This window comes from Nannospalax galili, unplaced genomic scaffold (genome assembly GCF_000622305.1).
Source record: "Nannospalax galili isolate Female #2095 unplaced genomic scaffold, S.galili_v1.0 scaffold445, whole genome shotgun sequence".
In the NCBI taxonomy this organism is placed as follows: domain Eukaryota; kingdom Metazoa; phylum Chordata; class Mammalia; order Rodentia; family Spalacidae; genus Nannospalax; species Nannospalax galili.
Window position 1 is genome coordinate 1,240,112 of NW_008354184.1, and position 24,912 is coordinate 1,265,023.

At 44.8% G+C, this 24,912-nt stretch overlaps 1 protein-coding gene and 1 pseudogene across 4 annotated transcripts in view; both read left to right on the forward strand.

The window, feature by feature from the left end:
• Window positions 1-24,912, forward strand: part of Fam227a (family with sequence similarity 227 member A) — an 87,506-nt gene that overhangs the window by 585 nt on the left and 62,009 nt on the right. For 3 of the 4 annotated variants that reach the window (XM_029555071.1, XM_029555073.1, XM_029555072.1), the window contains exons 2-6: window positions 8,787-9,032; window positions 11,381-11,463; window positions 20,565-20,634; window positions 21,232-21,308; window positions 22,998-23,144. In XM_029555071.1, the coding sequence (XP_029410931.1) occupies window positions 8,891-9,032; window positions 11,381-11,463; window positions 20,565-20,634; window positions 21,232-21,308; window positions 22,998-23,144 (519 nt within the window). In that variant the 5' untranslated portion in view covers window positions 8,787-8,890. The remainder of the gene's footprint in view (window positions 1-8,786; window positions 9,033-11,380; window positions 11,464-20,564; window positions 20,635-21,231; window positions 21,309-22,997; window positions 23,145-24,912) is intronic. The other variant, XM_029555074.1, reaches the window with a different exon arrangement.
• LOC115067393 lies at window positions 6,218-7,390 on the forward strand (annotated as a pseudogene).

Genomic DNA, 24,912 nt, shown 5'->3' on the forward strand with positions numbered 1-24,912 from the left:
ATGTCCAAAATCAGCTGTGTCTTAGCCTCAGACTCACTGTTCAACAGAAAGAAAAGCCAGCCACATTTGTAACTTAACAGCTTTTCCCCACATCGGGCCAATATTGAACTCAGAGTTTTGTGCATGCTCATCAATCACGTGTTCATAAATCACGTGCTCATCAATGAGCGGTACCCAAAGCACATTTTTCCTTTTTAAAGATTTACTTTTTGCTAGGGTCCCACTATGTAGCTCAAATGGTCCTTCTTCTCACAACCTCCTGCCTCAGCCTCTCCAGTGCTGGGATTACCAAGCCTGATTTCAGCCACTACAACTCTACACATTTTTTGTTTTTGTTTTTAAACAGTCTCCTGTAGCTCCAGCTGGCCTGGAACTTGCTATGTAGACCAGGCTGGCCTTGATCTCATAGAGATCCAGCTGCCCTGCCTCTGCCTCCCAAGTACTGGGATTAAAGGTATGCACTACCATGCCTGGAAGCCCCTACACTTTTAAAAGTGAAATCAAAACAGATTAATTTCAAATTTTAAACACTTTTATTTAACTCCATATGTAAAAAAAATCAAACAAAAGCAATATTTAAAAATTTACCCTACTTTGGTTTTTTATTCTTATTAAAATTTACCTTCAGTCATACTAACCACATTTAAACACTTTCTTGCCTTGTGAAGCTACTGGCCAGTGGGGTGGGCAGCACCTCTTCTCGCCTTTCCAGCCCTGCTGCCCTCCACTTGGCCAATGTTTCCTCTCCCCTTTCACCATTTCATGCCTGCTCTTCAGCACCTTGACTTCTGTAACTAGGCCAAAGCACACTATGCCATCTGTTGCCAGAGTTCTCTCAGGGTCTCTTGCATGATCAGACAAACCATATAATATGTTTTTATGGGAGTTTATTATGGTTTATGCCCTCAGGTAGCGAGGCGGTAAATGGGGGAACTTACACAGAGACAAGCACTCTTGCGCAGGGGCTCAGAGCTGACCATCTCAGATGCTGCGGCCATAGTCTCCATTAACTTTTGCACATGCATCTTGGGTCCGTAGTCTAGTCTGAGGTTGGTAAATGCCCACTCTTGGCATCCATGCTGGTGAAGCGCCAGGGCCATCTCTCTTTCCACCTCCAACCCCCCTTGTGGCTTCCTTCCCAAGATGGCTCCCAGCAGGCCCCCCCCCCAGTAGTCCCTCTTCCGTGGCAGGCCCCACCCCTTAGAGGAGCTAATCACCTGGGGGACACCATCACATAGCCCTGTGTCCTCCCCTGGAAACAGTAGTGAGTTAGACTTCATCTTTATATGCATAACTTTTATGAATTATATTTCATAATTGTGTAATTATTTTCATTTTACAAGTCTACCCCAATAGATGCAATTCCTGTTAGGGCAGTGGATCCTCTCTGGTTTAGCTCACCATCCTGTCCCCAGTAGGCACACACTGCTGGCCTGTGGGAGGTCCTCAGTCAAATAGTCATTGAACAACTGAAAATTCAAGTGAACAGAAATCTGATTCCACACTCAGCATTTAACATGCTGTAAAATGTTAACTTTCAGCAAGGATATTCAAGTCTCAGCTGCCAGAATACCCCAAGGGGAAAGGTTCCTTATCTCCCACTCATCCACCCCCAGCATCCAGCACAGTGCTTGCCATAGCTCGGTTTTCAATGAAGTTTTCTCTTTCCTCCACAAACAATGACAGTAGAAACTTACCATATTCTAGAGAATACTTAGTCTTAGATGGTATGAGAGAAAATTCAGCAGAGAGCTGTGTGTATTTTAAACATTTCTCTTAAGAAGCTTGCTACTTACTTCTCCCATTAAATGTGAGTAATAAAGTTTGGCTAAAGCTGGAAGCTTCTTGACAGAGTTGCCTAAGCCTGCCGTCTCAGAGAACACAGTGTAATTTTCCAGCTGTTCTGGGAAATGGGTAGGAGGACAGCAAGAAGCTCTAAAATGCACCTGCCTCCTCCTACCTCTCCCCCCTTTGAATGTATGGTTACAGAGTAGGAGCAGAGGGCAGGAACAGTGCTGACCTAGGCCTACGACAGCCTTTCCTGAGATCTGGTACAGTCCAAGATGGATAGCTTCTTTGGACTAGAAAGTGTATTGATAATTCCTAAAGAAACCAAATATTGAATGATTACTCAAATATGAGTGATTGTTCCCGAAGGAACAGTTCACTTAATGGAGGAGAGAGAAGCATGCTGCTCCAGTTCAGTTTTTCTTTTTTGACACAAGGTTCGGCTGTTAGCTAAGGCTGGCCTTGGATTCTTGATTCTCCTGCCTTAGCCTCCTTGCTGTGCTGGGATTTTTAGGCTGGTGCCACCACATCCAGCTTCCAATTCAGTTTGGTAAGTGCTGTAATAGATGAAAGTAGAACTCTGGCTACGTAGATAAGGCATGGTGTGGTGACCTGGAATAATTCCAGAAGGTTTTTCAAAAGATGTATCACCTCGGCTGAGCCTCAAGTGCAAAGGCATAGGGACATCAAGAGCACTGCATGACAGGGCTGGCAAGATGGCTCAGTGGGTAGAAGTGCTGGCTGTGCAAGCCTGATGAGGCTTGCGTTCAATCCCTAGAACTCACGTAAAAGTGAAAGGAGAGAACTGATTCCATAAGTTGTCCTCTGATCTCCACATGTGCACCAAGGTGCGTGTGTGCTTCCTCCCCCATAATAAAAATTTTTATTTTTTAACTGAATTTGTGCAAATTTCATACGGTATATTTTTATCAAATTTAGATCCCCTTCCCATCTATACTCTTCCACCCAATTTAATGTACTCTAATATGTGTGCGTGTATGTGTGTCTCCCTGTAGAGTCAAATTTGTGTTTCCAAATGCCCTTTGGTCAATGTAAGGAATAAAACTATTTTGAAAAGACCATCTCATTGGGCGTGGTGGTGCATGCCTTTAATCCCAGGCAGAGGCAGGTGGATCTCTGTGAGTTCAAGGCCAGCCTGGTCTACATAGTGAGTTCCAGGACAGCTGGAGCTACAGGGAGACCCTTTCTCAAAAAAGCCAAAAAGAAAAAAAAGAAAGAAAGAAAAGAAAAGGCGAGGCCTGTAAGTCAGGCCTATGTGATGCTTAGCTGGGGAGAAGAGAGTGGAGCGGAAGACTGAATTGGGGGAGCAGGGCAGGGAATGAGTGTGGTAAAAGGGATCCTGGGCTAATTTCTCCATGAAGCTTGCCCTTAGCACTTGCCTTCCATTATGAGCTGCTTGAGGACTATCCCTAAGTCTCTGGGCTTCATTATAACTGGGCCCGTATCACTAGGCTCTGAGCATGGAGTTAGGACACATCGTATAGGACTGGACTCAGGAGACAGTCAGACCAGAGTGGCTCACAGTCAAGGAGGAAGAGTGGTGACAGGCCCGTTTTCAGAGAGGGAACAGAAAGCCCTAGATATATTGGAGGTCTTATGCTGAGGAGATGAACCCAGTGTCCTGAGATTGTAACTCCTGAGAGCTAGAGTTCTGGGGTCACATTCCAAATCTGCTTGTACAGTTGAGGCCCAGAAAGGCAAAGAGACTTGATTTCATTTCCAGTTTGGACACTGACTTATTGAGTGGTCCAGAGCTCTGGGCCTTTTAGTGCTCTAGTCTTTTTACTTTTAAAACTAAAACAGGCTGTTGACAGCCATCTTGGATGGCTCAGTGGGTAAAGGCACTTACTGCCAAGCTTGACAACCTGAGTTCAATCCTTGGCACCCACATGGTGGAAGAAGGGATCTGACTCCCAAAAGTTAGTTGTTTCTTGACCTTTACATGTACCATGGCACGCTCACGTGCACGTGCACACACACACATAAATAAATAAATAAATAAATAAATAAATAAATAAATAAATGATAAATGTGGGCTGGAGACAGCTCAACCACACACACAAATAAATGATAATTTTGGGCTGGAGAGATGGCTCAGCCATTAAGAGCACTGGGTGGTCTTGCAGAGGGCCCAGGTTCAGTTCCCAGCACTCACATGGCAGCTAATGACTGTAACTCCAGTTCCAGGGGAATCACACACCCAAGTATAGCTGAATGTGGTGGCAATGTTTTTAATCCCAGCACTCAGAAGGCAGAGGCAGGAGGATCTCATGAGATCAAAGCCAACCTGGCCTACCTATCTCAGAAAAAAACAAAAACAAAATGGAAAAAGGAATACCCAGCACTGGGGGTAGGAGGGAAGAGGTCTCAGGAATTGACTCAGTGGTTGCTGTGCAAACATGAGAACCTGAGTTTGGATCCCAAGAACCCATGTAAAAAAGCTGATCTAAAGAAAATAAGAAGCTGGTCTTGGGGCTGGAGAGATGGCTCAGAGGTTAAGAACACTGGTTGTTCTTGCAGAAGACCTGGGTTCAAATCCCAGCACCCACATGGCAGCTAACAACTGTCTGTTACTCCAGTTCCAGGGCCAATAGCCTCTTCTGACCTCCTCCAGCATTGCATGACATGGGTGCACTTACCTACATACACATACACATAAAATAAAAATAATAAAAATTAAAAAAAGCTGGTCTTGAAAGTGTGTACCTGTAACCCCAGTTCTGAGAGGATCCAGGGACTCGATAGCCAGCCATTCAGGCTGAAATGGAGATCTACAGGTTCCGTGAGAAACTGTCTCAACAAATGTGAGAAGTGATCAAGGAAAGACATTCTGACATCATCCTCTGGCTTCCCACATGCACCCACATGGGTGCACACACCTGCACCACATGCATATAACACAAACACATTTTTAAAAGGCAAGTAGGGCTGGAGAGATGGCTCAGTGGTTAAGAGCACTGGCTGCTATTGCAGAGGACCCAGTTTCAGTTCTCAGCACCCACATGTGGTAAACAGCCCTCTGTAACTCCAGATCTGGGGATCCGATTCCCTCTTCTGGCCTCTGAGAGTATTGCAGACCCAGGTGCACCTATAAATATGCAGGCAATACACTCATACACATTTGAAAAAAAAAAGAATGAGGGTCCTGCCTTCAGTCCTAGCAAAGGTGCAGGTTCAGCCAGAAATCCACCTTGCACTGGGGAGAGAGCGTGATGCCTGCATTGCCCGGGATGCACCACAGATGGTGCCCTGCCAGGCACACCCCTGCGGGCCTCTGGAGTAGTGCCCCCTGTAGCTGGCTGGAACTGGAGTTCCAGTGATTAAGCACATATGAAGGAGGGAGTGAAAGATCAGTAGATTCAAGCGGCCCTCATTGTCTCTTTTCCCACTGCCCTCTTTTCCTTTCTCCTCTTAGAAGTGGTTCCAGAACGAGGTAGTTTAGGATGAGCAATTGAGGGGGACAAGAGAACGAGCCACACAGAGCCGGGCTTCTTTCTGCTTCCTCATAAAGCATGCTGCTGGCCAGGCTACTTAAGCATTCTTCTTTCCCCTTAAATTCATTACATGTCTTTTGTGTAGGGGAGGGAGATCTGTATGCCATGGCACACTTGTGGAGGTCTGGGGATAACTTCTGGGAGTTAGTTCTTGTTTTCCACCACGTGAGTTCTAGGATCAAACACAGGTTGTCAGGCTTGACAGCAAATGCCTTAAACCTCTGAGCCATCTCACTGGGTCTTAAGCACCCTTTTACCAAGTAAACCTCAGGAAAGACTAGAAAAACTGGCAGGCATTCTAGGATCCCGGCCAAGTGGCTGGATGCCTTGTCTTGCTGAAAAGATACTGGCATAACATGACTTTGTTCCTGGTCAGCTAAATTTCTCGGCATCACAGACAAGTAAGTGGCCTACACCTTTGAAAATCGTGGAGAGTACCAATCTCACAGAGAAGGTAGGTTTGGAATAAGCCATTGTTGAAACAGTTCCCCTGGTGGCTTTTTCTTATCAAAAAAAAAAAAAAAAAAAAAAAAAAAAAAAAAAAAAAGATTGCATGTGGTTCAAAGAGCCCAGTTCTCAAATTCTCTTATTAAATCATTAGGTAAGTCAGATTCTTGTTAAAATAGCTTAGACTGAATAGATTTTTCTAAAGCCTTCAAAATCCATTCATATGAAATCTGCAGGGAATTACAGTGAACCTCTATGGATAGCAGCACCCTCCACCCCATTCTGCCATGGTTTTGCAGACTCTGGTGTCTCTCGGGGAGCATATGTTACAACCATAGGAGACCTGGCTGGCTGGCTTGGCTCTTCCCAAGGTCATGATGGAATAAGCTAACATGGAGGTGGCAGGGGAGCCATCATCACTGGAATGGCAGCTTCCATTTGCAGAAACACTGTACTTTTCAGGAAAAGCTGACTCCAGGGAAGAAGATGGAAGCACCCCCCTGAGAGGCCAGCCAGCAGGATTTTCAAAGAGGATCCTGCTGTCCTGCTGCTGTCTTCTTGCTGCACTCACCTCACCAGGGTCCCACCAGGCCAATGAGGACAGTGTCAACCATGGTCCCAAGTGTCTATAGCAAGCTGCTTCCTCACCCTATGCCATCTCCTTCTAAGCCCAATGCATGGGAAGCTAACAGAATCAAGCACAAATCACAGTCCCTTTCCTCTAGCAGTGGGTCTGCTTTAACCAATCCTGTGAAGTTTAAAGCTCTCCCAGAGTCCCTCTAGCACTACCCCTCTGCCTCAGCCCCTCTCACCTGAACAGGTCGACTTGCCAAGCTACAGATAGAAAGAATAAATCCTGAAGACTAGAGGGTGACTGGAATGGCGACTTCTCAGAAAACAGAGATTGTGACAAGCCAGAAGATTTTGGGGACAACAGCATACCTGAATAAGAAAGAGAGGATGCCTGTCTTCAGAATGGCCTTTCCCCTTCATGGAAGGTCTCTCATGCTCTCTAGAAGCTGAACACAGGTTATTGAAAGCAATGGGGTGGCAGGAAGAGCCTGAAAATGATACATGCCTTCCTCTCACTGAGGGTAAGCTCAGAGTCCCACATGAAGGCAGAGCAGCTGAGAAGAAATGGCATAGAAGGGTGGCTTCCTGCAGAGCCGCAGTTCCAGCCAGTTTGCCTTTGGGAAAGACTTACAAAGAGCTCAAGCACTCAGACACACCAACAAATCACAGAGGATGAGAATGATGATGCTTGAAGTGAGCTTTAAATGCCCACAGTCAGTCAGACACAGTGAACTCAGCTTTGTGATTAGGAAATATACAAACGAAATTGGTCTTTTCCTTATGTTGACTACTTCATCCAGAAAGGGAATACTCATATTCCAGAGACAGCAATTGGCTTGCTTAGTCTTTGTTTTTCTTTCCTGTTACCTGCTTAATAGAAATTTCTGTGGTGGGATTTTTAACACACACACACACACACACACACACACACACACACACACATGCAGGGAGGAGGAGATGTGTGCCCAACAGCTTCTGTTACCAGCCCTAGGGTATGTGCCCCTGTACTCAAGCCATTATTTATCAATGACAAAGTGACTACTGATTAAATTTAATGCTACCAATTTGGAGTATTTTATATTTTGGACTGCTTGTGTAATCTTTTTCTGTTTTCCCCCTTTCCCATTTTTTAAAGCTCCACTTAAAAATATTTTTTATTATTATTATTTTCCTTTTTTTTTTTTCCATCTTTTTAAGACAGGGTCTCCCTGTAGCCCCAGCTGTCCTGGAACTCACTATGTGGACCAGGCTGACCTTGTACTCACAGAGATCCACCTGCCTCTGCCTCCTGAGTGCTGGGATTAAAGGTGTGCGCCACCATGCCTGGCTAAAAAATATTTTATTATTTTTATTTTATATGTATGAGTGTATTGCTCACATGTGTGTAAGTACACCCTTGCACAATGCCTGCGGATGTCAGAAGAGGGCGTCAGATACTCTGAAACTGGAGTTACAGATGGTTGTTAGCCATCATGTGGGTGCTGGTAGTCAAACCCCAGCCTTCTGCAAGAGCAACCAGTGCTCTTAACTGCTGAATCATCTCTCCAGCAACCCCTTTCCCTTTTTTGAGTACAGCTGTCAAATATTTGGATATAGGCAATATGTTATTTTTGCAATCTTAATAGCCAGAGTGGATTGTAATAGGAAATTTGGGAACTGGGGAGATGATTTATTGGGTAAGAGAGCTTGCTGTGAACACAAGCAAACCTGATTTCAAATTCCCAGCACCCCTAGAAAAACCAGGCATGGCGTCAAGTGGCCTGTTAACCCAGCATTTGGGAGGGAGCAGAGACAGGCATAACCTAGGAGCTCTCTGACCAGCTAGCCTAGCCAAAAGGTGAGCTTCAGGTTGAGTGAGAAATTCTCTCAAAAAATAAAGTAGTGATGGGGCTGGAGAGATGGCTCAGCAGTTAAGAGCACTGGCTGCTCTTACAGAGGACCTGGGTTCAATTCCCATCACCCACATGGTGGCTAACAACCTACTGTAACTTCAGTTCCTGGGGATTCAATGCCCTCTTCTGACCTCTGTGGGCATTGCAGGGTGGGTGCACTTAATACATGCAGGCAAAACATACACATTAAATAAATAAGTAAAAAATTTAAAAAATAAGGTGGTGAGTGATAGAAGAAAACACCCAGTGTCTTCCTCTGGCTTCTACATGTGCATGTATGGACCACACACATGCACATACATCACATATACAAAAAATTTGTGTGATATTTTAAAGGTTAAGGTTATTTTGATAATGTTATTCACAGTTTTAAAGGATATGGTTACTACAAGGCTATTGATGGGGGTGTGAAACTACTACATACAATAAATAACTAGAAATAAATATTTTGCATCACTTTGGAAAGGGAGTAACAGGGTTCCAAAACAAAAACCCTTCTTCCTCACTTCATCGTGGGCCATGCACCTCAGTCCTTGCTCAGCGTGTTGTGTTTTCTCTTGTGTTTTCTCAGATGGTTCTGTGCTGTCTGTCCTTCCCAGCAGGCTGACTGAATAAAGAGCAGGAGTGGGGAAAGTGAGGAAATTTTTTGTCTGCCAGTTTACAAGAAATTAAACAATGGAGTCTGTCAAGAAGATGGACGTCATCAACATCACTGCCTTGCCGTTGGTACCACTGAACGAGCACCTGGTGGTCTCTTTCAATGCACGGAAGGCACTGGAGAGTGCCATGAGGAAGGAGCTGGAGGAACATCCACCCAGTATCCTTCTGGTGCTGTCACCAGTAGTCAGACCAAGTGCACCTAAATGAGCCTTGCACTGAACTGTAGAGTGACTATAGCTCTGATATGTCCCTCCTTGTAGCCCATTCTGTATACTATGTTCATTTTCCCCAAGTACTTAAGTCCTATCTAGCTTTGAAAGGAACATGATGCTTTGGACTGTTTGACTTGGGGTCTGTTTTTTTAAACAGAAGGAATCCCAAAGGAAGATGTCCAGGATTTGTTTGTTGAAAGGATGAAAAACGGGAAAAGTTCATCTTTTGTTGGCTCCTCTTACCTTGTACCTTCCAAAGGATTATGCTTATAGACCTGATAGTAACTGGGAAGTCATGGGCCAGCCCCTGTCCCCAGGCAAGTGAACGCTTGATGATGCACTTCCTTGTTGTTTACTCCGGTTGACCTCACCTTTCCACATCTGCCAGCCCTTCTGCCCTGGACGGGTTTGCCCCTCTGGCATCATCCAGGCTCTGCCTGCATCTATCCCCTACTCCAGTCCTGTCTTTGATCCTCATCTCACTTCTGTACTGTATCTCTGAATCACAGAACCTCATCTCTGGAGGTCCTTAGAGCCCATCCAGCAAATAGCCCTCTCAGTTTATAAATAATCCCAGGCTTTTCCATTCCATGCCTTCAAGCCATGCTGCCACCAGCAAACTACATGTTCTACTCTGCCCTCCTTACCTTCCACACCTCTTCAAACCCTTCTTAAGACACTGCTGTGTGTGATCCCCTGTGAGTCTGGGAGGGTTCACTTTTCTGGGTCTCTTTCTAATTCCCTGTCTTAATTCCACACCCATCTTGTCTAATCATTTCACTTTCTGTAGTATGCCACGTCTCTCTCTTGGTGTCTTCACTTCCAAGTACCTTCTCCTTGCCAAGAACACTTATGGGTAATGAAAGGGATGTCGAGCCCCACTTTATGGGGAAGGAGTGGAGTGACAGGGTTATGGGGCTTTTCCAGAGGCTGTGTCCTAGGAGATCCTGAGGCTAAGGCCCAAAATGCAGAAGCTGAGAAGGTAACAAGAAATAACATAGAACTGAGCAGATTCAGTGAGAGGTTCAACTGAGAGAACAGTGGCGAGGTGCCCTTTGGCCTAGTCATCCCACCTGGAAATCTCTCTTAAAGAAATATTCTAGGGACTGGAGGAATGGCTCAGCTGTCAGGAGTGTGCGTGTACTGTTCTTGCGGAGGACCCACATCAGGCTGTTCACAGAAGGTTGTTACTCCAGCTCCAGGGGACCTGACACTCTCTTCTGGCTTCGGCAGGCACTTGCATGCCATGTGGTACGCATATATACACTCAGGCACAAACACACGTGAAGTAAAATAAATCTTTAAAAAAAAGAAATAGCCCTAAATTGAACCAGTTCTCTACACAGCCACGCACATCACAGCATTGTTATTGCAAGAGACTGTGAATGGCTTGACCAACAGCCAAGCAGCAGGAGCACACAGTAAGGTGAGTGCTTTAAATGGGTCAGTGTGATGTCATCAAAATGATGCTGTGAAGATGAGCCATTGGGCAAGTTCTGATGATGTTAATGGAAGAGAAGTCAAAGAGGTGGGACAGGTATCTGCTGAGATGGTAACTATGCAAGAAAGTATGCCTGTAAGAAGTGCTGGAAGGCAGGCTGGGCTCAGGAGCACAAGCCTGTAATCCCAGCTACTTAGAAGGCTGAGGCAGGAGGATTACCATATAGTAAGAACCTCTCCTCCCCTGTCAGAAACTCAAGTCAGGCATGGTGGCTCACAACTTTAGTCCTAGCACTTGGGAGGCAGAGGCAGGAGGATCTCTGAATTCATTGCCAGCCTGGTCTACTTAGTTCCAGGCCAGCTGGAACTACAGGAAGACCCTGTCTCAAAAAGACGAAAACAAATCAACAAAAACAAAAAACTCAAAAATGAGAAGGCGCTTTTCCAAGATTCTAAAAGTTGTTAGGGTGGTAGTGTGATGGATGGCTCGTTTCCTTCTCCTTTTCCTTCATGTTTTTTTTTTTTGGGGGGGGGGCGTTGTTCATTTTCTTGAGTCCAGGCTAGCCCAGAGCTTATTATGTAGCCCAGGCTGGCTTCAAACTTATATCAGTCGTCCTGTTTCAGCTCCTTAAGTACTAGGATTTCAGATATGAGCTTTCACACTCAGCTCATCAACTTTCACACATAATTTACAAAGTAACTCACTTTAAACAAGATAAAAGTTGTATGAGTGCTTGGAAAGGGAATGACTGCAGAGAGGTGGTGCAGCCTGGGCTGCCCTCCAGACCCGAGGAGCCCCTTCTGCTGTGTGGGACTACCTTCTGAAGAGTTTCCTTAGCAAATTGCCTCCCAGCATTCCTTATTGGCTCTCTGCGCCAGGTGAACCAGAAGATTACTGAAATAGACCTGGGCCCCAGCCTGTGGACCAGCACCCTGGTGAGTCATAGGACTGGAGCTGAGGCAAGGCCTTCTGAAAGGTGGGGTCCTGGGGAGAGTCATTGGGGGCTCTCTGTTTATCCAAAAGCATGTTTGAACAATTGAGATTTCAAAGTTTATTTTAAAAATTAGACTTAAGGGCCAGGTGTGGTGGCGCACGCCTTTAATCCCAGCACTCAGGAGGCAGAGGCAGGCAGATCTCTGAGTTCAAGGCCAGCCTGGTCTACATAGTGAGTTCCAGGATAGCTGGGGCAACAGGGAGACCCTGTCTCAAAAAAGACCAAAAAAAAAAATTTAGACTTAAAAAAAATGTGTGTGTATGTAATGCCATGTGCTTCTGGGTGCCCTCAGAGGCCAGAAGAGGGTGTCAGATTCCCTGGAGCTGAAGTTACAAGTGGTTGTGTGCCACCCAACATTGGTGCTGGGAACGAAACTCAGGTCCTCTGGAAGAGCAGCACGTGCTCTTAACTTCTGAGCCACCTCTCTTTGGCCCCAACAGTCTGTTTTCTAACAGAAGTTTGAAGTTCACAGTGAAAAATCATATTATATAAACCACCCCCACACGTGCACAGCCTCCCCGGAAACCTTCTCACACCCTGATTGTTATAATCAACAAACCTACATGGACAAGGAATTGCCCCTGACCTCCAGAATTTACCATAGGGTTTCTTCTTGCTGATGTACATTCCAGGTTTGGATAATATATAGTGACACATATCTACCTCTGCAGTGCCATACAGCATAGCCTCGATACTCCAGCTCCTCTGCGCTCTGCCCGTTGACCTCTCCTTATCCCATAACCCCTGACCACCACTGATCTGCTTAGCATCTCCATAGTTTGACCTCTTGCAGAATGTCATGGAGTTGGAATCATACAGCGGGCTTTTTCACTGTGTCTTTCACAAGTATTAGCATTGAAGGTTCCTCCTCTGTTTTCATGGCTGAAAAGCTCCTTTTGAGCATTTGCTATACTCCATTGTCTGGATATACCACAGTTTGGTTATCCACTTGCCTTCTCAAAGGCATCTTGGTTGCTTCCATGTTTTGGTAACTAAAAATAAAGGCATCGATATAATTTTTCAGCTTCTTTGGGTAAATACCAAGGAGTATAGTTGTTGGACTGTGTGGAAGAGTGTGTTTAGATTTGTAAGAATCCATCAGAGCCTTTCCAGAGTGTTGATGTCTTTCCATTACATATGGAATTCTTTAACTTTGCATCCTCACCAACACCTGGTGGTGTCAGGGTCTGAAGTTGACCACTCTGATAGGGGTGTAGTGCTGTCTTCAAGCATTGCTCTGACAACACAGGATGTATCTTCTCATTGTTTATTTACCACCTCTGTGTCTTTGATGAGAAGTGATAGTTAGTGTTTGTTAATGGTCAACTTGCTAGAGAATCACCTGGGAGATGGGCCTCTGGCCATGCCGGTTGGGGGTTGTCTGGACTGCTAATTGAAGTAGGAAGCCCCCCCATGGTGGATGGCACTTATTGGTTGGGGTCTTAGATTGTACATGGACTAGGGGAACTGGGTGTGTGGTCATCAATCTCAGCCTTCTGATTGAGAGTACAAGGCGAGCAGCTGCTTCCAGCCCCTGCTGCCTTGATTCCTGGCATGATGGACTGTACATTGAACTGTGAGCTGAAATAAACCCTTTCTCCCTTAAGTTGCTTTTATCTGAGATTTTTATCCCAGCAACAGGAAGAAACTAGACAAGAGGTTATCTGTTAAGGTTTTAGGCCCATTTTAAAAGTTGGGTTATTATTGTTCAGTTTGAAGAACTCTTTGTATATTTGGATAAATCTTATTGGATATGCTTTTTTGCAAATATTTTATCCCAATCTGTGGCTTGCATTTCATTGTTTTGACAGTGTGTTTGGAAGAACAGACATTGATATTTTATGAAATCTGACTTATCAGTTCTGCCTCTCATGAGTTGCGCCTTTGGTGTCATATCTCAAAAATCACTGGCAATCACAAGGTTGTGCAGATTTTCTTTTACATTACCATCTACAGGTTTTATAGGGTTACATTTTACATATAGGATTGTGACTCATCCTGAGTTGTTTTTTTTTTTTGTGGCCCCTGAATTTTTTACCTCCCTGAGTCATCCGTGCTGAGCCTCCAGCATCTCTTCAAAGAGAATAGATTTTCCTGTGGCCTCTGCCCCTGTATTTTGTTCTGGGGAGTTGTGATTCCCTGTATCTGCCTCTCTGTTCACTCTTACTCTATGGCTTCATTTCTCTAACATCTCTAAGAATTGTTGATTTTTTTTTTCTTTTTTTTGGTCTTTTTGAGACAGGGTCTTCATCCGTGCTGAGCCTCCAGCATCTCTTCAAAGAGAATAGATTTTCCTGTGGCCTCTGCCCCTGTATTTTGTTCTGGGGAGTTGTGATTCCCTGTATCTGCCTCTCTGTTCACTCTTACTCTATGGCTTCATTTCTCTAACATCTCTAAGAATTGTTGATTTTTTTTTTCTTTTTTTTGGTCTTTTTGAGACAGGGTCTCCCTGTAGCCCCAGCTTTCCTGAAACTCACTATGTAGACCAGGCTGGCCTTGAACTTACAGAGATCCACCTGCCTCTGCCTCCCGAGTGCTGAGATTAAAGGTGTGTGCCACCACGCCTGGCTATTAATTGTTGATTTTTTAGTGTGTTCAGCCTTTTACTTGCTAGGACAGAGTGGTGACTGTGTTCTTTACATGATGGCCTTGAAACCAGAATTCTAGGGGTTTTGGTTCATTTTTATTAAAATCTGAAACAAACCCTGCAGTAATTCTCAACATATACACACGTGCACATTCATACACACGCGTACACACACACATATACATGTGGACATCACTGCAAAGGCCCTGCTCCTCAGTGATACCAGGTATATCCTTTAGTCAACTGCACAGCTGCTCAGTGAGCTCCCAGGCCTCCTCCTGCACCTGGAGGCTGTGAGGAGGATTATGATGGGGACTGACTTTGGGAAGTCCTGGGTGTCGGGGCAAGTTCATGCTCCAACCTGCAGGATTTCCATCTGCAGTAGAGATCACTCACTGGCAATCTGGGCCCAGCTCCAGGCTTCCCATGCTTTCTTTCATTGCTTTCTGTCTGCCAGCCCAAGCAGGCTCACATGGGCCTGCAGTCTACACCTCAGTCACCAACTGGAACCAGAAAGCAGTAGTAGCTCGCTTGACAGGGCAGGAGCTTTCCAGTTTGTCACTGTTCCTGCTGCTCCCCATGGTTCCTACATGTCCTTCATTTATTTCCCTGTTTCACTCATTTGTTAGTAGACGGGTCTCCAGACATAATGAGAGGGACTCAGGCTAGACAATAGCCCAAACCTTCGATTGTGCAGTTCTGAATCCCTGGGAGTTCTGGGCTTAGGATGCTTTCTTGGTGGTGATGGTTTCTTCCCCGCCCCCCTCTTCCATCAGTACCCTCTGGCTTTTTGGTCTGCCTAACCCAGCTTTGTGCTTCCTGTCATTTCACTCCTGACCTCATGATTTGCCTTCACAAGTTTTAGCTCCTTGTTCACCCCAAATTTTCCAATGTTGACTTCTGAGGACATTCAGTTCTTGTGTATTTTATTGCATTAAAATTTTTAAGTAGCCAAGTAATACATGCATATTCTAAGATATTCAAACTACAAGTGAAAGTGAAATCCAGCCTTCTCATAGCCCATTTCCCTCCCTCAAAGTAGCCATTTCTAGTCCTACACCGTGGATCCTTCTGGAGCTTTTACAGGTTATTTGCACATGTGCTAGATTCTTTTGGATTATTTTCTATCTTTATTAAAAAATATAAGCAAGATCATGCCATAAATATGGTTTACAACCTACTTTTGTTTTATTTATATTCATTCATTCATTTATTTTTATCATAAATACATCTCAGGGATTTTTCAGTGAGTACTGTTGGCCTACCCAGTTCTTTTTTTTTCTATTTTTTATTTTATCTATTATTTTTATTTTATGTGTATCTGTGTATTGCCTGCATGTAGGTAAGTGCACCCATGTTGTGCAGTGCCTGTGGAGGTCAGAAGAGGCTGTTGGATTCCCTGGAACTGGAGCTGCAGGTAGTTGTTAGTTGCCATGTGGGTGCAGGGATTCCAACCCAGGTCTTCTGCAAGAACAGTCTGTGTTCTTAGCCGCTGAGCCATCTCTCCAGCCCCTTGGCCTTCCCAGTTCTTTTAGTGGCCACATAATAATCTAAAGGTTGAATGTAGCATAATTAATTTTCTAATGGTAAATTTTTCCAGTGGTATTTGAGCACAGTGAACATGTGAATGTTTCTGTGCATGTGCCTTAGGACTCAGTTGCACATTCTGCAGGATAGAGCCCTAGAACTAAATGTTTTCAGTGGGATAGATACAGTTAAATTTCTTTTAAAAGATTTGTGTGTGGGCTGGAGAGATGGCTCAGTGGTTAAGAGCACTGACTGCTTTTGCAGAGGACCCAGGTTCAATTCCCAGCACCCACATGGCAGCTATGAACCATCCTTAACTCCAGTTCCAGGGGACTTCGAAGCCCTCTTCTGACCTCCACGGCATTGCATGACATGGGTGCACTCACATACATGCAGGCAGTACATCATACACATAAAATAAATAATAAAATATTAAAAAAAGATTTGTGTGTATGTGTGTGCATGTGCTATGGTGCACCTGTGGAGATCAGAGGGAAACTTGTGGGAGTTGGTTCTCTCTTCCAACATTTGGGTACCAGGGATCAAACTCGGGTCATCAGGCTTGGTGACAGGTGGCTTCACCTGGTTATCTGTCTTGTTGGCCCCAAATTGCTTTTTTTAAAAAATATTTTATTATTTTTATTTTATGTGTATGCCTGTATTGCCTGCATGTAAGTAAGTGCACCCGTGTCTTGCAGTGCCTGAGGAAGACAGAGAGGCCATCAGATCCTCTGGAACTGGAGTTAAGGACAGTTGTTAGCTGCCATGTGGGTGCTGGGATTCAAACCCGGGTCTTATGCAAGAACAGCCTCTGTTCTTAACTGCTGCATTATCTCTCCAGCCCCCAAAATTGCTTTTTATTTAAAGTGAAGCTTTTTATTCTTTACGCATGCAGGAGGAGATCACTAGCATCGGTGTTAGGGAGTTTGAAATCACTGGGAAAGAGACCACCAGACTCAATTCAAATTTTTTTTATAATTTATTTATTATTTTAAAAAATATTTTATTTATTATTTTATTTTATGTGTTTGAGTGTATTGCCTCCATGTAAGTGAGTGCACCCATGTTGTACAGTGTTGTGGAGGTCAGAAGAGGGCTTCAGATTCCCCTGGAACTGGAGTTAAGAATGCTGCCATGTGGATGCTGGGATTCAAATCCAGGTCTTCTGAAAGAACAACCAGTGTTCTTAAACCACTGAGTCATCTCTCCGGCCCCTCAATTCAAATTTTAGTTGGTCAGATTTATTAGGGCTATAGCTGTCCGTGGTCCGTTAGTCAGATTAGGACCCATGGCCCCATGGGGAGGGCGAAACTAACTTTTAAAGGCAAACCCCACAAATACCATAGGAATTTCATCACACAAGTTAGCAGATAAGCAAACTACAGAAGCCAAAGCAAGCTTGTGTTAGTAACAGAGGTGTAGAGACCTTGACAGTAAGGCACTTTCTGATTAAGTGCGGCTTCTGTGTCTGGGAAAACCAAGGTCAGCTACTCCAAAGAAAGCACTCTTCTAAGGGGAAGCAACTAAGTTCAAGCACTTAACCTTGAAGCTGGCTGTTTTTCTAGCTTTTGAAGTTTAAAGTGGCTGCTTTACACAAAATGAAGTTATTTTGGCTATTACAATTTAGGGGACTCCATTTGGGGTCATAACATCAGTCCCAACCCCACCCCTGAATTGAGGTTGGAATGAAGCTGTGACTAACGAGTGCGCAGTTCCCCCCCCCATGATTCTGCAAGGGCTCAGGAACACTCTCCCTGCACATGTGTTCATAGGGGGTGTAGCACTAGGAGTGCAGGCTCTCCAGGTAAGACTTGTTAGGGTCTAAATTCCTGCTCCACCATTCTCTTGAATTCTGACAGGAAGTGAGTCTCAGCTTCCTGTAAAAGGTCTGACAACAACACATCTAACTCAGGGCTCAGGGTTGTCTTGAGGGTCAGATGAGTTGTAACTCATGTTTGATCTTAGCTCAAGGGTTAAAAGAGCACCTGGCTCACAGCAGGGGCAGTGTGTGCTGATGAGATCTAGGAAGGAAGTCTGGACAGATCTGTAGCAAACACATGACAGGTTCCCGCTGCAAGAGACAGGGTAGAGGGGCTATATGTGTATAAACTTTTACTCCACATTATATTACCTATGTAATAATGTTTGGCTCTTTTAAAGTAATGTATTTACTACTGTGGTTTTTAGTTTTTTATTATTTAAGTTATACAAAACAATAAACTTCATTAATGACATTTTCCCTCTCCCCACATGTAATTTTAAAATAATTTTTTTTTTTTGGTCTTTGTGCTGGATAGCTTTAGTGTCAACTTGACACACCTGGGTTGAGGGAGCCTCAATCAGGAAATTGCCTCTATTGGACTGGCCTGTGGCCATGTCTGAAGGGCATCTTCTTGATGAGTGATGTGGGAGGGCCCAGCCCACTGTGGGTGGTGCCACCCCTGGGCAGGTGGGCCTGTGTTGCATAAGAAAGCAGGCTGAGCAGGGGCCAAGAGAGCAAGCCTGTAAGCAGCGTTCCTCCATGGCCTGTGCTCCAGCTCCTGCCTCCAGGTTCCTGCCCTGAGTTCCTACCTTGGGCTCCCTGATGAACTGCGACCTGGGAGTTGTAAGACAAATAAACCCTTTCCTCCCCAAGTTGGTATTGGTCAGAGTGTTTTGTCACAGCAATGAAGAACAAACTAAGTCAGTCTTTTTGAGACAGGGTTTCCCAGTAGCCTCAGCTAGCCTGGAACTCACTATGTAGACCAGGCTGGCCTCGAACTCATAGAGATCTTCCTGCCTCTGCCTAAAGGCACTAAAGGCATCTGCCACCATGCTTAAAATAATTTTTAAAGCCAGGAGAAGACTCTCCTGAAACAAGATCTGCTAGGCTGTTGCCAAGCATAGATGCAACTCCGCAATGTTCTTTAAAAATTTTTCTTTTACATGTATTTTGCATGTGTGCGTGCGTGCGTGGGTGCGTGTGTGCGTGCGTGCATGTGTGTGTGTAGGACAATTTGAAGGAGTTGGTTCTCTTCTTCCATCATGTTGATTCTGGGGATTGAACTCAGGTTGTCAAGTTGGCAGCAGGTGCTTTTATCTGTTGAGCCATCTTGCTATCTTCCTGCAGTGTTCTTGACTGGCAGTAAGAACTAGGACAGGGTTCTTAGCAACAACCTTGGGTCACCACGTGACATGAAAGAAATGACCTCTTGCCAGTCCTCCCTGCTCTTTTGCCCAGGCAGCTGATCAGACCTGTCAATGCTGACTACCTGATGCCAGCAAAACCTGTCCCTGGGCTGTTCTGTCCACTTTCTTTGCCATAGTCTGCTATCACTTTTATGTACCAGGCTGGACTGTGAGATCACTGCTACCATCTCAACAGCCACTGCCAGATTTTTCTGGCATCCATACTGCCCCAATGCAGAGGTGCTTTGCCACATTACAGTGATGCCTGAAAAAGAAAACAGCCTGATTCTTAACATCCATTAAAACCAAGAGTGGGGCCTGATCTGTTCTGAAAACTTGTTCCTTCAGACTTCTCCAGGAACTGGGCTCTTGGAACTGTTCTTTCAAACATAAGGCCTTGTGCTCTCATTGTTGGAGCCAGATATCTAGCATGAAATGGGGAAGAAAAAGCAAAACTTGTCTTACCAGGGGATTTCCCCTTTCTGACTCCTACTGACCTAGAACTGCACACAACTATAAACAGATGCTATCAACCTAATCCTACATATTGTTTACAACACAAATGGGATGATTTGCGGTTTTTGATGAATACTCTGCTTGCAGCACTTGATCTTCTCACAACATACACAGACACACACATTATTCTGGGTCAAGAGCAAGGATGGGTCATGAGGGGTTAAAGCTATTATATATTTAGGTACAAGAGGAACCCAAGGCCTACTAATCTTGTGTACATTATAGACAAGATATTGAGACAGTGTTAAATGATCTCAAACTGTAAGATTTACTTTGCTTACAAAGTTAGGTTAAAAGTTATTTCCACAGCTCCCCCTTGTTTTTGTTTTTTTTTTTTAATTTTTATTTTGTGTGTTTGAGTGTTTTGCCTGCGTGTATGTAAGTGCACCATGTGTGTGCAATGCCTTCAGAGGCCAGAAGAGGGCATCAGATCCCCTAGAACTGGAGTTACAGACAGCCACCATATGGATGCTGGGAACTGAACCTGGGTCTTCTGCGATATGAGCAAGTGTTCTTAACTGCTGAACCATCTCTCCATGCCCTGTTTGTTTTATAAAAGAAGAAGCATGCCCATATTTGTAACAGAAAGCATTCCAGAAAAGTCATTCCCACACCCTGGAGATGCACCTGCACCTGTGTAGTTAACTTTATCCAAGTGCAATGCTGGCTCCTTGGCGGTCAAACAGTACAATTTTGAGGGTCATTTGACACTCATTTTTCTTTCTTTTTCTAATGGAGGAGTTGGCATCAGAGATCAACAGTAGACTCTGTTGAGAGGTCAGGGGTATGCTGATTGGTAACAATGTTAGCCCCTAGTGAGCATTCCTGTCTGACAGTTCTGTGCTGGTGTTTTAAATTTACTAAATACTTTCTCTTGGATCCTTATAGGGACCCTGGAAGGTAGATATTGTTATAACCTTCTTACAGAGAGATTGAATTTGTAACCCATGGGCTATAGTCAAAACTCTGCTCTGAATCCTGTGCTCCTCAGAAGTAGGGATATAGCCAGGAGGTCAGGCAGCATGCAATGATGCTAGTATGGAAGATGTATTGATGACACACAGTGGAACCATGTCAGTGATACTGATGGCCATGGTCCCTACTGCCCAGGGGGAAGAGAGAAAGTGCTAGCCTCAGAATTCTGAATGGCCATGAGTAAAAAGGCCCAGTCCCTGATCCCTGTCCTCTCCTCTGGATTTGCATCAATTTCTAATGCCCCATTTTTCTTCTTCTGGTTTTTGAAGGCAATTGAGGAATATGAGTTGGAGGAAGACGCTTTAAAAGAGAAAACTCGCGGCATCCCAGGAGACAGAGGCAAAGACCCTTTCTCATAACTCTGATAGTTTTGTGGGGTTTGAGTTTTTATTGTTGATATATTTTTAAGGTGCTTTGTTTTTTGGCACTCAGGATGGAACCCAAGGCCTTGCACATGCTAAGCAAACACTATACCCTTTAGGTGTAGTGTCAGTGATCATTTTTCATCTTTGAAATGCAATTGAGTAGGAATCCAGAGTTCTACATGAGGGTATTTGCCCCGTTCTGTAGTAACCTTGCATCAGATTTAACTTTGGGCAAGGAAGGAGGGAGGGGAAGGATGGTGAGGGACCACCTGCTAGGTGACACATCATACCAGGCGCCTTTGATCCTGTCCCTTTGTAAAATATTCACAATGCCCTGCCAAGGCAATTGGTGCCATTAAATATATTTTATAGAGGAGAGACAGGCTGGGGAGGGCAACATGCCTGATGTGCACAGTGTGTCTGCTATTCCTTGCTGCTTCTAACCAGATAGGGTAAGGACCTTCCTAAGCCAGGGACACCTTTGGAATCTAGTGAGACCTGCAGTCTGCTTGCACCAGCACCAGGTGGAACCACCAGCCCTCCCTTCTAATTTCTCCTCATTCACTCTCAGTCAAGAGAAAGGAAGAAAAGCAGATCCCCTGCAAAGGCACAGAGCTCCAGAATGCCAAATTGGACCTGTCAAAGAGGGTAAGGGCCCAGTATCCCCTTGCTTTCCCACTGGTCTGTACCATGCACAGAATAGGTTTTATTCCTAGGTAAGGAAAACTTGGTGCCAGTAAGAGTTACATAGAGAGAATTAAAAGAAAAAAAGTTAAGATTTTTGCTATCCTGAGGATGGAACCCTGGTCTTTGTGCATGCTAGGCAAGCATTCTACCCATAAGCCACACCCCCCAGCCTGCAGTAGAGAATCTTAACTGTGAGATAGGGCTCAACAGCAAGGGAGGAGGGCTGACCTCAGGTCAGAAGACTAACCACAAAGCCATGCCCTTCCCCTGACATGCTGCATGACCCCAGAAATCATCTGGAATCTCGGCTTCCTGGGGTGTCTGCAGTGATCACAATAACCAGTCTGGCTAGTATGTGGAGTAGCGTCATGGGAATTTGTTGTGTGCACAGTCTGCTGTGCGTGGCATCATTAGCACGAGACCTGCGGGCGCTGTTTCTAAGTGTGACACCTGAAATCTAAAGGTAACAAGCACAGGGCTACAACACTCCTGTTTCTAAGGCTGGGAGCAGCTCTGTCCTTTCAAGGATGACAGGAAAGATTCTAGAATTAACAAAGTATTGTAAGATCTTAAAAAAAGGGAACTCTGGGCTTTCCATCAAAATCACTATTCAGGCACCACGTTTTCCTGGTTCTTTTCAGACAGGGTCTCTTTGTAGCTCCAGCTGGCCTGGAACTCATTATGTAGATTAGGCTAGGTGCCTTGTGCTGATGGTAATTAGTCCTCTCTACTTTTCTTCATTAAGTTCTGGTCATGTTTTAGTTTGCTTATAAAAATCAGTCTAATGATAATTAAGTAATGGTATATATTGAGACAGTTACATCCTTTGATCCAATATTACTATTTTTTTTGGTCTTTTTGAGACAGGGTCTCCCTGTAGCCCCATCTGTCCTGGAACTCACTATGTAGACCAGGCTGGCCTTGAACTCACAGAGATCCACCTGCCTCTGCCTCCCAAGTGCTGAGATTAAAGGTGTGCCCACCACACCCAGCCCATTTTAAGAAAATTATGTGAAATAAATGATCCAAAGGGGAGGAGGACTATATGCTCCAAGTTATTAATGACAGTCATATTTATTGGCAGTAATCAGCAAATAGTCAAATGATAGCACTTTAAATGGTAATTTTGAAAATGGTGTAGCTATATAAAAAAGCCTAAAGTAAAGTTAGGCGGATAAGGTAGGACATGAAAGTATATGAGTGAGGGTTAGGTGTGATGGCACATGGCTTTAACCCCAGCAACACTCCAAAGGCAGAGGAAGGCAGATCTCTGTGAGTTCGAGGCCAGCCTGGTCTACATAGGGCGTTCCAGGCCAGTTGGGGCTACAGGGTGACCTTGTCTCAAAGAAAAAAGAGTGAGAAAAAGAAAGATGATTAAAACAGCATATGCATAGATATATATGTTTATATATGTGTATATATATGGAAATGTCCATGTATATATGGAAATATGTACTCAAATCCTTCAAAGGAAAATAGAGCTAATGTAAGCAGGTGTTTGGTGAGGGGTGCTGGGATCATGAAGGCCCTTATTTTCTCTATTTACAAAACCCTTATACTGTCTTTTATGATAGAAGGGGGAGGATGTCTTATTGTTTTAAAATTTCAAAATGATGAAGCCCATTTTCATATTGTGCTTTTTTGCTTCAGAAAACAGCAGATAAGAATCTTCTGGCAGAACTACACCAGCACCCCCCGTTTAATGCCACTAAACCCAACAATCTTCCCAATGGGGTGGACTTCTGTGACATGGTGGGCAATGTGGTCCGAGCTGAGAGAAACCCCTTTAGTGGCAAGGTAAGGAAGAGAACAGGCATCAGGCCCTACCGTGGGCCAGCCCTGCCGTAACTGCAACACCAGGGGCAGACAGCTGCCCCCATCTGCAGCTGAGCAATTCACCTGAGGCCACATACCCCAAGGGACTAAGCTGAGATGGGAACCCCAGCCCAGGTTCATTCCAGAGCCTAGATGCCTTCTCTCAGAGCTGTGGTTTCCTGCGAGCATGTGTGCATGGGTGTGTGTGTGGGGTGTTTAAATTACAATTATTGCATTTTATTGATTGATGGGGGGCAGGCATGCTATGGTGTGTGTTTGGAGGTCAGAGGACACTTTGTAGGGTTTGGTTCTCTCCTTCTACCATGTGGGTCCTGGGGATCAAACTCAAGTCATCAGGATTGGCAGCAAGTGCCTTTACCCATTGAGCCATCTTGCTGGCTCTTCCAGTGTGCGCACACGCGTGTGCTTGTGTGTATGTGTGTGTGTTTTAAATATATTTTATTTGCCAGGTGTGGTGGCGCACGCCTTTAATTCCAGCACTCTGGAGGCAGAGACGGGCAGATCTCTGTGAGTTCAAGGCCAGTCTGGTCTACATAGTGAGTTCCAGGCCAGCTGGGGCTACAAGGAGACCCTGTCTCAAAAAAAAAAGAAAGAAAAATTTTATTTATTATTTTTTATTTTATGTGTATGAGTGTATTGCCTGCATGTATGTAAGTACACCCATGTCATGCAATGCACCAGAGGTCAGAAGAGGACATCAGATTCCCCTGGAACTGGAGTTATATAGATGGTTGCTGGTTGTCATATGGGTGCTGGGAATCGATCTTGGGTCCTCTGCAAGAGCAACCAATGCTCTTAACCACTGAGCCAACTCTCCAACCCCCTCGGTGTGTTTTGATTGTATATCCTATTAGAAAAAAATTGGAGCATGTATGTTCATAGATACATGTCTGTTTGGATTATGTGCATGCTCTATTGTTGGCTGCTCCACTGCACATCAGTTAGCATAAAGTTTTTTCCTTCTCAGTCAGAACTGTTATGGTTTGGATGTGAAGTGTTCCCCAGCAAAGTTCATTTGTCAAAAGTTTGGTCCCCAATACAAAGTTCAGATATGGGACTTTGGGGAAGTGATTGGAATGTGAGGGCTCTTACTGCTGTGATGAAATACCTGACAGAAACAATTTAAGGAAGGAAAGATTTATTTTGGCTCATGGTTTCGGATAGATCTCAGTACATCATGGTGGGGGGCAGTGGGAGTGTGAGGTGGTGGCTGTTTGTTTACATGGCAACAGACAGGAAACAGAACAGAGAGGTAGACTGGAACTAGGATTGGGCTAGGCACCTTGAGAGCTGTGCACAGAGTTTAAGAAAGAACAGTGAGGCCCATAGATGCTGCAAATGTGCTTATGTGAGGCAGTGCCAAGGATGGGTGATAACCATCTCTGCAAGGGGAAGGTATTCAGGGCACTCTTGGCAGCCATATAGATAGGACTCTTCTTTTATGATTGCATAATCTCTGTCCCCAAGTGGCTCTGATCGTTGTCCCCTTAGCCTTAGCCTTTATCTAGTCACCCATCATTCCTGGAACTATGTTAGCCTGCACCTCCGATAGCTGCCCCCATCACAGCCATCTGCCTGTGTCTCTATCCGCCCCCCCACCCCTGACTTCCTGACCCCTCCCTGATGCCTGACTGAGCTTGAGTCAGTCCCATCTAAGTGAGATGAGGATGGTGTGTGGTCCAGGGACAGGCATAAGATGGTCCGGGGAAGACACAAGATGAAGATGGCA